Below are 14,130 nucleotides of genomic sequence, written 5' to 3' on the forward strand. Positions count from 1 at the left end.
ACTTAAAACACTGAACATGAAGTAACAAAGATTGTAAACTTAAAAAGTTGAAAATAAAGTACCTTTTTATGCAGAAAAATATTATGCATAAAAGATACTTTAAAAGAAAATCAGTGGGGGGGGGGGGGTTTCAGTCTTCCCCGCTTCAGTTTTGTGCGCATGTAATTTTTACTTCATTATTTTCTTTATTATCTGGTTGCTTCTATAAAGAGAACTTCCCTTAATCTTACTTTTTAATGATTTATGAAACACACTGCTTCACAATAAAAAACAAAAATAAAATAGAAATAAAAAAGAAATAGAAGAAGGGCCCCAAACATGCATAACTAAAGGGCAATTTCACCATTAGGCTAAGAAGTAACATTTGGGTCAGGCAATTAAGTTCTAAAGATGCTTCAACTGTGTAAATGATTATCTTGTTTTGAACTCTTTTAAATAATGAACTGTGTAAGTACTGTTCTGCCCTAAGAAGGATCTTACTACTGGGCATATTCAACACTCCCTCAAGAAAGCAGGACAGGCCCACAAACAGATCAAATTATCTCAGAAGGAGGGAGCTAATGGGATAAATTCAATTTTAGCTATCTATTTGAAGGATTTTTTTAAATAGAAAGTTACCAATAGTCATTGTTTCCTATGAATACTTTGTAACATTGGAAATTAATTTCTATCTCATTCTTAACCAACTCTTCAATTTTGATTTATTGTTTATTTGTCACATTTATGTCCCGTCTTTATCTCAGCAGCTTACATGGAAGTTTGCTCTAATTTTATCCCATAATATCCTGCGAGAAAGGCTGGATTGAGAGAATGACTGACTCCCAATTTCCAGTACATTCTGTGGAGGGTTGAATCTATAATTTCCCAGTTCAAACTGAATACTATTATGCTGATATTATGCCATATACCCATTACTTTCAGTTTGAAGTATATGTTTTAAGTAGCTGCAGCTATTGCTAGAATAGAAAATAATTTAAAAAGTACAGGAGCTAGAACTATCTGAATATTAATCTATTAAATGATGTAAATGTATTCTTACTCTGAGTCTCTTAATTCCAGCTCGGGTAATCTGTTGGCAGTCATACAGTTCTATCCTTTCCAGGCTGTGGCAATTCTTGAGGTGTTCCAAGGAGGCATCTGTGATCAAGGGGCAGTTATCCAGCTCAATGACCTCCAGGCGATCATGTGCACAGGCACCATTGCCTAAATGACGAATACCATCATCGGTGATCAGCTCACAGTGTGATAAACTCTGCCATTAAAAGGGAAACAAAGCAACATGTGATAATCAAGGCTTGGCTATGCAGATTTTTTTTCAATCTAATTTTTCAATCTAATTTATTATCCTCTACAAACCGTTCTGCTGAAATCATCCATGATATGTTAAACCTTTCAGGTGAAAATACACAGGCCTCATGGATCTTCATTTCTTCAATAAAAACCCCAATTCCATATATACATTGGATAGCATGCCAATTCCTCTCTCTGCAATTCTTTTATTTGAATTATTGGTAAGCAATCTTAATAACCTCCAATGTGATTATGGAGGGCTTACAGAAGTTAAAACATCATTACTACAGTTTAATAAAAAGCTTGATTTCACACACAATCTAATTCATAAACATATCATAACTACATTAACCAGCAGCACAAGACTCAGGCACCTGGGGGAACAGCTAGGTCTATAATACCTGACTAATCTCCAGAAGGATGTTTTGTAGGATATACATTGCCTTCCCTTTTCTTCTATTCAGATTTTTGCAGTCAAGTCATTGTATACTTGACCCTTTTATAATGTATAAAAGCTTCTGAAGTTGACATTTAACAGGGCTGCAGTCCTGTTCACAGCATTTAGGAAATATCAAATTTTATCTGGTTGTATGTAAAGTATTTATGTTCAGCTATTTAACTCAGCCTCTTAAAGGTGCACTTTACCTAAGATATATACTAAAATATTATCTTGGCCCTTCTGACTCATATTCTAAAATTCTATAGTGCAGATGAAAAAAATGGGTTGGGGAAAAGTTTAGCCTGAAAGAAAAATATAACTCACCAAAACTTGGAGCAGTGGACAGTGTATGGAAAGCTGGATTAATGTGCTATCTGTTATCTGGAAGAAAATAAAGACATATTTGAAACTAAAACTGTACATTGTACTGAGAAAAAGTTTCATATACATTATTTCACTTATTTTTTGTTAGCCTTCTTTCAGGAACAATATAAAACTTAAGAGGAAAGTTGCTAGGAGAGGTACTAATTATTCTCTGGTAATTTCCACAATGAGAATTTTGAGTGGGGGACAAGAGCCAAAATGTAAATTTGTTAATATAAAAAGTACTGTATTTCTAAGCCAGTAATAATGCTAAAATGTCCATAAATCAGGTAAAATTTGTCTTTCCAATTCAGATTACATTCAATAGGATTTAAAATTTGGGTCTCTTTACAATTAATAATCATAAAGAACATTAATCTGAAGAAGATATAAACTCAATCGCAAATTAATTATTTCTGACAATTATGGAGGAATCTGATTAAAAATAAAAAAAGAATCACCAGATCATGCAGAATTGAAATCAATCCTCTATACTTTAAAAACCTTTTCCTCCTCTTCGTTCTTATTTTTCCCCCCATCATGTAATCAAATGCTTTTCCTATTTATTATGTGTGTGAATCTTCATAATACAGTGTTCCCTCGATTTTCGCGGGTTCGAACTTCGCGAAAAGTCTATACCACGGTTTTTCAAAAATATTAATTAAAAAATACTTTGTGGGTTTTCCCCCTATAGCACGGTTTTCCCCACCTGATGACGTCATATGTCATCGCCAAACTTTCGTCTGCCTTTAATAAATATTTTTTAAATAAACTTTAATAAATAAACATGGTGAGTAATCATCTAAATGGTTGCTAAGGGAATGGGAAATTGCAATTCAGGGGTTTAAAGTGTTAAGGGAAGGCTTGTGATACTGTTCATAGCCAAAAATAGTGTATTTACTTCCGCATCTCTACTTCGCGGAAATTCGACTTTTGCGGGCAGTCTCGGAACGCATCCCCTGCAAAAATCGAGGGAACACTGTATAATTGTATGCAACTGAACAGATTAATCTTTGTGATATATCTTCAACTCTCTGGTAATGTTTAATAAAGAAGAGACACATGATGTCAGAAAATTGCATATACAGTGATACTTCGTCTTATGAACCCCTCTTCATACGAACTTTTTATGATACGAACCCGGTGTTTAAGATTTTTTTGCCTCTTCTTCCAAACTATTTTCATCTTACGAACCCGAACCGCTGATGCTGGGATGCCCTGAAGCGCTGGATTTCCCTGGGAATCCCCGCCTCCAAAATTCCGTTGCCAGCCCAAGCGCCCATTCTTGCATTGCTGGGATTTCCCTGAGGCTCCTCTCCCTGGGATTCCCTTCATTTTTTTCAGCGCTGCTTTGAATCTTGAATCCCTGCGACAAACACCCCCTTCCAAACTGCATGGGGAAAATGTGTATAGTGGGGTGGACAAAAATGGGAGGGAAAGACTCATGGAGCTCAAGAGAGGAGAAAGTTGTGGGGGAGATGAGCAGAGGAGGGGGGGACAAAAACGGGAGGGAAAGACTCATGGAGCTCAAGAGAGGAGAAAGTTGTGGGGGAGATGAGCATAGTGGGGTGGACAAAAATGGGAGGGAAAGACTCATGGAGCTCAAGAGAGGAGAAATGTGTGGGGGAGATGAGCAAAGGGGGGGGGACAAAAACGGGAGGGAAAGACTCATGGAGCTCAAGAGAGGCTCTTTTTGCCTTGCTTCGTTGGGACTGCCACCTCTTGCCACCTTTCGCTGTCCCTCCCCCCACTCCGTTCGCCTCAGCTTCGTCTGCCTGCCGCTTTTTTTTTAAAGCCTTAATGTTTTGGATTTTCCTAATGGGCTTGCACGCATTATTGGCTTTTCCATTGATTCCTATGGGAAATACTGTTTCATCTTACAAACTTTTCACCTTACAAACCTCCTCCAGGAACCAATTAAGTTTGTAAGACCAAGTATTACTATACATTCTTCCTTTTTTGCTTAAAGCTGCCAATGAGACAGAGTGAAAAAGCTTTCTGCCTAATTTATTGCACACTTTGAAAGATGCTTTAGGCCAAAAAGAGAAAGTCGATTAGCTGCATCTCATTAGAATAAGCCTATCCAACCAGCAGCCCAAGGACTGTATGAGACCTTGGATAGCTAATAATGCAATCCTACAGAACTGTAAACGTTTAACATTACGTGCATTTTTTATACTTTAATTATATATACTGTATATATAACTATATCTACAGCAGCACAAAGCTTACAACTTCAGCCTGATGATGGTGAATGTGATTTCACCGAAACGTCGCATATATATATGTATGTATGTATATATATATATGTATATATATATATGTGTGTATATATATATATGTGTGTGTGTATATACTGTGTTGTATATACAGTATATGTGTTGTATATACAGTAATACCTTGTCTTACGAACTTAATTGGTTCCGGGACGAGGTTCATAAGGTGAAAGGTTCATAAGATGAAACAATGTTTCCCATAGGAATCAATGGAAAAGCCAATAATGCGTGCAAGCCCATTAGGAGAATCCAAAATATTAAGGCTTAAAAAAAAAAAAGCAGCGGCCAGACAAAGCTGAGGTGAACACCTTTATTCTCCCTTGAGCTCCATGAGCCTTTTCTTCCCGTTTTTGCCCACCTCTCTCTCCTCATCTCCCCCACACCTTTATCCTCTCTTGAGCTCCATGAGCCTTTCCCTCCCGTTTTTGCCCACCTCTCTCTCCTCATCTCTCCCACACCTTTCTCCTCCCTTGAGCTCCATGAGTCTTTTCTTCCCGTTTTTGTCCACCTCTCTCTCCTCATCTCCCCCACACCTTTCTCCTCCCTTGAGCTCCATGAGTCTTTTCTTCCCGTTTTTGTCCACCTCTCTCTCCTCATCTCCCCCACACCTTTCTCCTCCCTTGAGCTCCATGAGCCTTTTCTTCCCGTTTTTGCCCACCTCTCTCTCCTCATCTCCCCCACACCTTTATCCTCTCTTGAGCTCCATGAGCCTTTCCCTCCCGTTTTTGCCCACCTCTCTCTCCTCATCTCTCCCACACCTTTCTCCTCCCTTGAGCTCCATGAGTCTTTTCTTCCCGTTTTTGTCCACCTCTCTCTCCTCATCTCCCCCACACCTTTCTCCTCCCTTGAGCTCCATGAGTCTTTTCTTCCCGTTTTTGTCCACCTCTCTCTCCTCATCTCCCCCACACCTTTCTCCTCCCTTGAGCTCCATGAGTCTTTTCTACCCGTTTTTGTCCACCTCTCTCTCCTCATCTCCCCCACACCTTTCTCCTCCCTTGAGCTCCATGAGTCTTTTCTTCCCGTTTTTGCCCACCTCTCTCTCCTCATCTCCCCCACACCTTTCTCCTCCCTTGAGCTCCATGAGTCTTTTCTACCCGTTTTTGCCCACCTCTCTCTCCTCATCTCTCCCACACCTTTCTCCTCCCTTGAGCTCCATGAGTCTTTTCTTCCCGTTTTTGTCCACCTCTCTCTCCTCATCTCCCCCACACCTTTCTCCTCCCTTGAGCTCCATGAGTCTTTTCTACCCGTTTTTGTCCACCTCTCTCTCCTCATCTCCCCCACACCTTTCTCCTCCCTTGAGCTCCATGAGTCTTTTCTACCCGTTTTTGCCCACCTCTCTCTCCTCATCTCTCCCACACCTTTCTCCTCCCTTGAGCTCCATGAGTCTTTTCTTCCCGTTTTTGTCCACCTCTCTCTCCTCATCTCCCCCACACCTTTCTCCTCCCTTGAGCTCCATGAGTCTTTTCTTCCCGTTTTTGTCCACCTCTCTCTCCTCATCTCCCCCACACCTTTCTCCTCCCTTGAGCTCCATGAGTCTTTTCTTCCCGTTTTTGCCCACCTCTCTCTCCTCATCTCTCCCACACCTTTCTCCTCCCTTGAGCTCCATGAGTCTTTTCTACCCGTTTTTGTCCACCTCTCTCTCCTCATCTCCCCCACACCTTTCTCCTCCCTTGAGCTCCATGAGTCTTTTCTTCCCGTTTTTGTCCACCTCTCTCTCCTCATCTCTCCCACACCTTTCTCCTCCCTTGAGCTCCATGAGTCTTTTCTACCCGTTTTTGTCCACCTCTCTCTCCTCATCTCTCCCACACCTTTCTCCTCCCTTGAGCTCCATGAGTCTTTTCTACCCGTTTTTGTCCACCTCTCTCTCCTCATCTCTCCCACACCTTTCTCCTCCCTTGAGCTCCATGAGTCTTTTCTTCCCGTTTTTGCCCACCTCTCTCTCCTCATCTCTCCCACACCTTTCTCCTCCCTTGAGCTCCATGAGTCTTTTCTACCCGTTTTTGTCCACCTCTCTCTCCTCATCTCCCCCACACCTTTCTCCTCCCTTGAGCTCCATGAGCCTTTCCCTCCCGTTTTTGCCCACCTCTCTCTCCTCATCTCTCCCACACCTTTCTCCTCCCTTGAGCTCCATGAGTCTTTTCTTCCCGTTTTTGCCCACCTCTCTCTCCTCATCTCCCCCACACCTTTCTCCTCCCTTGAGCTCCATGAGTCTTTTCTACCCGTTTTTTTCCACCTCTCTCTCCTCATCTCCCCCACACCTTTCTCCTCCCTTGAGCTCCATGAGTCTTTTCTTCCCGTTTTTGCCCACCTCTCTCTCCTCATCTCTCCCACACCTTTCTCCTCCCTTGAGCTCCATGAGTCTTTTCTACCCGTTTTTGTCCACCTCTCTCTCCTCATCTCCCCCACACCTTTCTCCTCCCTTGAGCTCCATGAGTCTTTTCTTCCCGTTTTTGTCCACCTCTCTCTCCTCATCTCTCCCACACCTTTCTCCTCCCTTGAGCTCCATGAGTCTTTTCTACCCGTTTTTGTCCACCTCTCTCTCCTCATCTCTCCCACACCTTTCTCCTCCCTTGAGCTCCATGAGTCTTTTCTACCCGTTTTTGTCCACCTCTCTCTCCTCATCTCTCCCACACCTTTCTCCTCCCTTGAGCTCCATGAGTCTTTTCTACCCGTTTTTGCCCACCTCTCTCTCCTCATCTCTCCCACACCTTTCTCCTCCCTTGAGCTCCATGAGTCTTTTCTTCCCGTTTTTGTCCACCTCTCTCTCCTCATCTCCCCCACACCTTTCTCCTCCCTTGATCTCCATGAGTCTTTTCTTCCCGTTTTTGCCCACCTCTCTCTCCTCATCTCTCCCACACCTTTCTCCTCCCTTGAGCTCCATGAGTCTTTTCTACCCGTTTTTGTCCACCTCTCTCTCCTCATCTCCCCCACACCTTTCTCCTCCCTTGAGCTCCATGAGCCTTTCCCTCCCGTTTTTGCCCATTTCACTCTCCTCATCTCCCCCACACCTTTCTCCTCCCTTGAGCTCCATGAGTCTTTTCTTCCTGTTTTTGTCCCCCCTACTCGGCCCAGCAGAGCGCCCGTTTTTGCGATCCTGGGATTCCCCCCTCCTGGGATTTCCCTACAGCATTGCAAAAACACGGAAGTCAGGAGGTGGGGTTTCCCATGGAGGGGAACCTCAGGGGATCCCAGGATCGCAAAAACCTGTGTGTGGCTTGCAACGAAAGTCCGGGGAATCTCAGTGGTGGCTTGGCAGGTTCGTAAGGTGAAAAAAGTTCGTAAGAAGAGGCAAAAAAATTCCAAACCCATGGTTCGTATCTCGAAAAGTTCGTATGATGAGGGGTTCGTATCATGAGGTACCACTGTATCTATCTCTGGGACCGCCTTCTGCCGCACGAATCCCAGCGACCAGTCAGATCCCACAGAGTTGGCCTTCTCCAGGTCCCATTGACGAAACAATGTCGTCTGGCGGGACCCAGGGGAAGAGCCTTCTCTGTGGTGGCCCCGACCCCCTAGAATCACTTCCCCCCCGGAGATTAGGACTGCCCCCACCCTCCTTTCCTTTTGTAAACTTCTCAAAACCCACCTCTGTTGTCAGGCATGGGGAAATTGATTCCCCTGGGCCGTTTCCGCTTTATGTATGTTCTGTATGAGAAGTATGATTGTTTTTATATTAAGGGTTTTAAATTGTTTTAAGTATTGGATTTGTACTGTTTCTTGTTGTGAGCCGCTCCGAGTCCTCGAAAAGGGGCGGCATACAAATCTAATTAATAATAATAATAATAATAATAATAATAATAATAATAATAATAATAATAATATTTTATATGCGGCTGGGATAAGATACATGTGCACTTGGTTCCAATTTTGAATTTCATTATAAAGTCAGTAAACGTGATTGAGAGACTTGTTTCAACCTTGTGGCATTATAACCATTAATATGTTTTCTTAGGCACAATAAAGGCCTATGAAAATAACTCATTATATATTAGTAATACCCTATTTTCATCATTACAAAGTGGCCTCACAGTCAGGTTATCACTCAATTTTTTTTTTGCTTCAGTGCTTGCTTTGATCTTTAAAAGCAAGCCCTGAAGCTTCAAGAAGGGCGGCACAGAAATCTAATTAATTAATTAATTAATTAATTAATTAATTAATTAATTAAAATCAAGCAGGTTCTTGGTGAATTGTAATTTATTTTTAATTAAATAATCTAGAAAATAGCTTGAAAATAATACAATTACCTGAACACATTCCTCCAAGTCCATTTTTTCAAGTTCGTGACAATTCTGGAGAACATACATACAAATTAAAGATTAATTTGTTTTTAGTAACATGTCGTGGAATTGCAGAAAAGTTTCATTTGCTACTAGGAAATAATTTCAGTGGTAAGCATTTGGACAACCTTTACTTAAGGTTAAAAAAAACCCCAACTTTGTCACAGAACTCAAATGCATGTAATGTATTAAAATTATTTTAAGGCAAGCCAATTATGTTCAGGAATAAATATGGACACACACAGGCTCCTCTTTCTGACTTGACTGTAAAAAAATACCAAGTCACAACAGATTATATAATTTTAGGGAAATGTCTAGTTATCAAAGTAATTTGTTCTCATTCAATGAAATGATTTTTATTTATAGCACTAGATGGTATTAAACTTCAAAAGGATTATATTAATAAAGTGATCTGTGCATTATGGTCTTACTAGTCACTGCTTTTCACATTATTACATTTCAATTCCTATCATATTGAACCATTGTAACCAATGGTCAAGTATGAGCACGGTATTCCAAGAACAATGGCGGCCAGGATTAGAGAAAGTTAAGTTCTTTGTAAAATGCAAAGAATAAAAATTAAAAAAGAGGAAAAGGTTTCGGAATGTTTGCACTAAACTTAGACTGGTGGATAATGCACAACCAATACAAATTTTTACTTGCTGCATTTTCTGTTCAGTCATATCAAGCACCTGTGATACTATCAAACTACAATCATCTTAAAAATGTTTGGAATCACATATTCAATTAAGCTCAGAATTCTGGATCTTTTCAGATCTTTCATGTTTGTACAAAAAAGCAGACCTTAAGATATATCATTTGAAAAGATACTGGACTGGAAATGACCACTGAGCTCTCACATCTTGGCATAAGCTAGGTTTTTTCCTGCACGCTGGACTCACGTCTGGATTCTAAAAGGGAAGGCTGGTTAGATCAACTACCGTGTTTTCCCCAAAATAAGACCTATTGAGAAAATAAACCACAGCTTGATTTTTCTGTGTGTACCTAATATAAGCCTTACCCCAAAATAAGCACTACTTAAGACCCTATCCACTCTGTTGCACTGTCTAGTTGTACAAGATGGGGCAAGGTGCATGCATAAAAATTAAACTAAGGTAGGGCTGGAGGGTGGAATGGCCTGCACCTGTTTACTTTAGGACGGCCACCATCAGGGCTCCCACGCCCCAGTATCTGTTGTGCTGCTACCCAAATTCTTCTGCAGCTGCTTATAAGCCGTTGTGTCAATGGCTCATCATGCCAATGCCTCCGCTTGCAGCTGGACACTATATGGCGCACTGCACCAGTACTGCTGCTCACCGCAAGAGTACTGTTGCTTATAGCAGGATGTCATATGCTGCTGTCACTTGTGGCGCACCACGAGACACATGGCAGCCTGCCACGAGTAGCATTGAACTGGTGCAATGTGGCACAAACCACATAGCACCCTGCCAAAGGTGGTGGCACCAGCATCATGTGCCACGTGGCATCTGGCCGCAAGTGGCTGTAGAAGAAGTCAGGCAGTGGCACGACAGGTTTTGGTTTGTGGGAAGCCTGGCTGCAGTGGTCCTAATGTAGTAAGCAAATAAGACGCCCCCTAAGACCTGGTGCCTCTTTTGGAGGCAAAAAAATACAACACTGAGTCTTATTTTCAGGAAAACATTTTGGTGATAAAGCATGAATGGTAAAAACTTTATGTTCATTCATTCTCATGCTCTTTTATTATTCTGAGACTTCATATCCTGGTTTTCATAATATTTCAGGACAGGCAACAGAATGATATTCTTTTTTATATCAAGTGTGATCCCTAATTTGCTTCCCTTTCTTCTTTGTTACTAGGACTAATCCTACCAACTTTGGCTCAAGACCTACTAGCATTACCGATTTGGATATGTGAGACTCTGAATCTGCTTTTTTTCTCCCATCCTTAAAGCTCCTGAGCAGCATTAAAGGGGAGCACAATGGCTCCCAAGGAAATACTGAAACAGAAGATGTTAACTTGTGAAGTACAGGCATAAACAGTAAACAAAGTATTTAAATGTAGTCCTTAACTTATGACCACAATCGATCCCAAAATTTCTGTTCCTAAGTGAAACCTTTGTCAAATATGTTTTGCTTCATTTTACAACTTTCTTGCCACCATTAAGTGAATTACTGCTGTTATTAAGCTAGTAACACAGTTGTTAAGTGAATCTGCCTTCCCTATTGACTTTGCTTATCAGGTTAGAAAACATGATCACGTGACCTCTGGAGATTGCAATTGTCATAAATAGGAGTCAGTTACCAAGCATCCGCCCCGAGTCCTCAGAGAGGGGTGGGGTACAAAACTAATAAATTATTATTATCATCTGAATTTTGCTCATGTGATCATGGGGGTGTTGCGATGGTTGTAAAGGTGAAAAGCAGACGTATTTTACTTCAAATAGTCACTAAATGAATGGTTGTAAGTCAAGGACTAACTATAATGGAAAAGACAACTTTGACATCGAATGCTTACCCGAGCCAGAGTTGTAAAGCCCACATCTGTAAGCTGGGAACAACGAGCTACCTCCAGTATCCTGCATGGAAAATAAATTGATGTACCAACAAACAATTTTAGTATTTAAAATCCACTTTTGAAATCTCAGAAAGCCAGTATGAAATAAGGAATACTTTTAAAACCCTTATTCCAAAATAGGGGAGATGTTGAATTCTTCCTACTTCCATTTCATGGGATTTTAGACACCAACAATTATATCAAGAAAAATAGAACACTAATAGAAGAAAGAAATACAACAGTATAAATTTCAGAAACTTGTTTCTTTTTTTATGACTTATTTTTAAATTTTGATATTTTTACTACATTTCCGAGCACTGGTACTAAAACTTTTTCAGAAACAAAAATCTCCATTCCTGCTTGCTTGCCTTTCTTAGCTAAAGAAACATCTTTTAGCCAACTCCTTTTGTCATCTATCCCCTCATTTCTCCAATATATATCACTGTCCTGTCTTCATTTGATTCTCAACAATGGTTCATTAACTTTTAGAACAAGTTAATTTCGTTCAGGTTCTCAATCCAATCTAATCAAAATTATCTTAATCAATTTATGGAAGAATCACACTTCAGAATAATAAAGTAGCTTCAGAAAGGAAGGGTGACATACCGTATTTTTTGGAGTATAAGATGCACCGGAGTATAAGATGTACCTTAATTTTGGGGAGGAAAACAAGGGGGAAAAGTTCTGCCTCTGCCTCCCAGCAATTTACGAAAGAGCAAACAATACCGATGATTTACACTGTTTGCTGTGTATTTTTGTACATATGTGTCTGACTCAGAAATAGCAAAGAATTGGAGAAATGTACATTATGGCAGTATATTAATGTCAGAAATTTTTCTTAAATGTAGTCATACTAACTCCTTCCAATTATTTAAATACAGTAGATCTACTTAAAACATGGCTAAATCAGGGTTTAACTCAGCTGCCTTAATACTAAATCTGTTACATTTCAAATTATACTTTTACAGATCTTTAAAATTGATATGGCTTTCTAGAAGTATAAATTATTCTCTGCTATTTAAAGGAAAATACAATAGCACTGGGCCTCTTCAGATCAAACATTTATTTTAAAAAGTTTATACATTGTGTTAAGTTGTCTACAACAATAAAGCAGTCTTTAAAAAATAAGTCTAATAATTTGAGCATTCTATAGACATTTATAGTTATTGACTTACCTGCAGTGAAGAGCTACCAAAATTTTTACTACCATACTGTGGGCGTGGCTTATGCAGGACGCCCTGCATTTTCTTTCAATATCTTTCAGTGCAAATTGTGTGCTCTGGGGTGGAGCTCCATTTTTGCTACTCCACTGCATTCCCCATCCAGGCAGTAGCCTACCCCTGCTTACCTCCTTACATTCAGTTTCAGCAGTCTCATTAGCACAAGAAAATACAATTCTGCCTCTGCCTTTATCTGCCAGCAATTTGCCTCCGTGCAGCTAGTTTCACTTTCAGTTTTAGCATGTGGCCTGCCTGCAGTATTCTGAATCAGCTGTGAGTCGGGAAGCTGAAAATAAATTGCTTGTGCTGTTTGCTGCAAGGAGGTAAATTGCTGGGAGGCAGAGGCCAAAGGATGGGAGGGGCTACATTCAGTGTATAAGATGCACCCAAGCTTTCACCCTCATTTGGGGGTAAAAACATACATCTTATACTCCAAAAAATACGGTAGTTCATAAAAAATGTTTTATGCTTTCACCTCAAAGATATGGGATATATTCTCCTCAAAGATATGGGATATATTCTAAACATATAACATGCTTACATGTCCTGTGAATGAAGAACTGGTTACTTACCTGCAACTGTTGTTCTTCAAATAGTACTCTGTGATTTGACACACACAGTGTGTGTGTCTCCACCTAGCCCCATTCAGAGCCTTCCAGAGCTTACAAATTTGAAAGGAGGCCCATCCTCACATGTACTATATTCCTATGCACTGTTCTCACAACCCTCTCAGTTCCTAAGACTGATACAAAAGACTTGAAGAAACATTAAGGTCATTTGAGATGAAGCAAGGTTACATGGTGCATTGTGTAAATTTGCAGATGACTACTGAAAGAACTGCAGTTATAGATAAGTAAGCAGTGCTTTATTATTATACGTTCTCTCACTCTCATTTAGGCATATAAAAGCTTCTTATACAGAACAGAGTCTGAACGACATAAGGTTACCAACGAAAGGAAAGCCCTTCCAAGGTCTGCATCTCACTGTAAGTTCAAGTCCATTTTTATCTTGAGTAAAGGTGGAGGCTTGAGATTAAGTGGCTGCCTACATTGCTTCAGTAAGGCCTACATAGCTTTCTCTAGTCTAGAAAAATGTTGCCACTTCTGCTGTCACTCTTGATAAGAGTATAGACTACAAGAGTCAAAGCTGGTAACTCATAAAAAGCCTACATGATTGCTACTATCTATTAGGAGAATACTGTGAGGAAAGCTCTTCCCTTTAGGCAGGCATTAGAAGACCAGGAATGAACTTTTAAACATAGTAAAACAGGCATTCAGTTCAGGTTAAAAGTACCATATAAAGAATGAAGCAGTTTTTCTAGGGGTATTTAGAGTTGGTGGGTGTGGGTGTGGGTGGGAAGATGGCAATAAAATTCCAGGGTTAAGTGAAACACTGGGGTTGATTTAAAAAAAAGAAAAATAACTGAAAAAGAAACATACAATTCTATTCTTGACCATTCAATGTCTCAGCAATAAAAAAAGCTATTTTCAAGGAGGTGAGATTAACTGGAAGAGTAATCATGGATTCAAAGAATATAACATAGAAAGAAGGCAGCAGAAAAATGAAAGAGATGCCAGAACTGTGTTAGGCTTTCCATGAAATGTTTTGTAAGTAGACTAGAAAATAAGTATTTTCCAATAAAGAGGAAAAAGGAGGAGATAGCCACAAGATACAATGTTACTGAACAGAGAAGCAAACACCACTTCTTTAAATGAAGAGAGAAGATTGAAAC

General features: G+C 40.3%; 1 protein-coding gene across 8 annotated transcripts in view; it reads right to left on the reverse strand.

Annotated features, from left to right (window-relative positions):
- FBXL20 (F-box and leucine rich repeat protein 20) overlaps positions 1–14,130 on the reverse strand; it is a 72,543-nt gene that overhangs the window by 3,076 nt on the left and 55,337 nt on the right. For all 8 annotated transcript variants that reach the window (XM_070728983.1, XM_070728986.1, XM_070728987.1 and 5 more), the window contains 4 exons: positions 11,140–11,200; positions 8,613–8,657; positions 2,054–2,110; positions 1,040–1,252 (listed from right to left, as the gene is read on the reverse strand). In XM_070728983.1, the coding sequence (XP_070585084.1) occupies positions 1,040–1,252; positions 2,054–2,110; positions 8,613–8,657; positions 11,140–11,200 (376 nt within the window). The remainder of the gene's footprint in view (positions 1–1,039; positions 1,253–2,053; positions 2,111–8,612; positions 8,658–11,139; positions 11,201–14,130) is intronic.

Source organism: Erythrolamprus reginae, chromosome Z (assembly GCF_031021105.1).
Source record: "Erythrolamprus reginae isolate rEryReg1 chromosome Z, rEryReg1.hap1, whole genome shotgun sequence".
Classification (NCBI taxonomy): domain Eukaryota; kingdom Metazoa; phylum Chordata; class Lepidosauria; order Squamata; family Dipsadidae; genus Erythrolamprus; species Erythrolamprus reginae.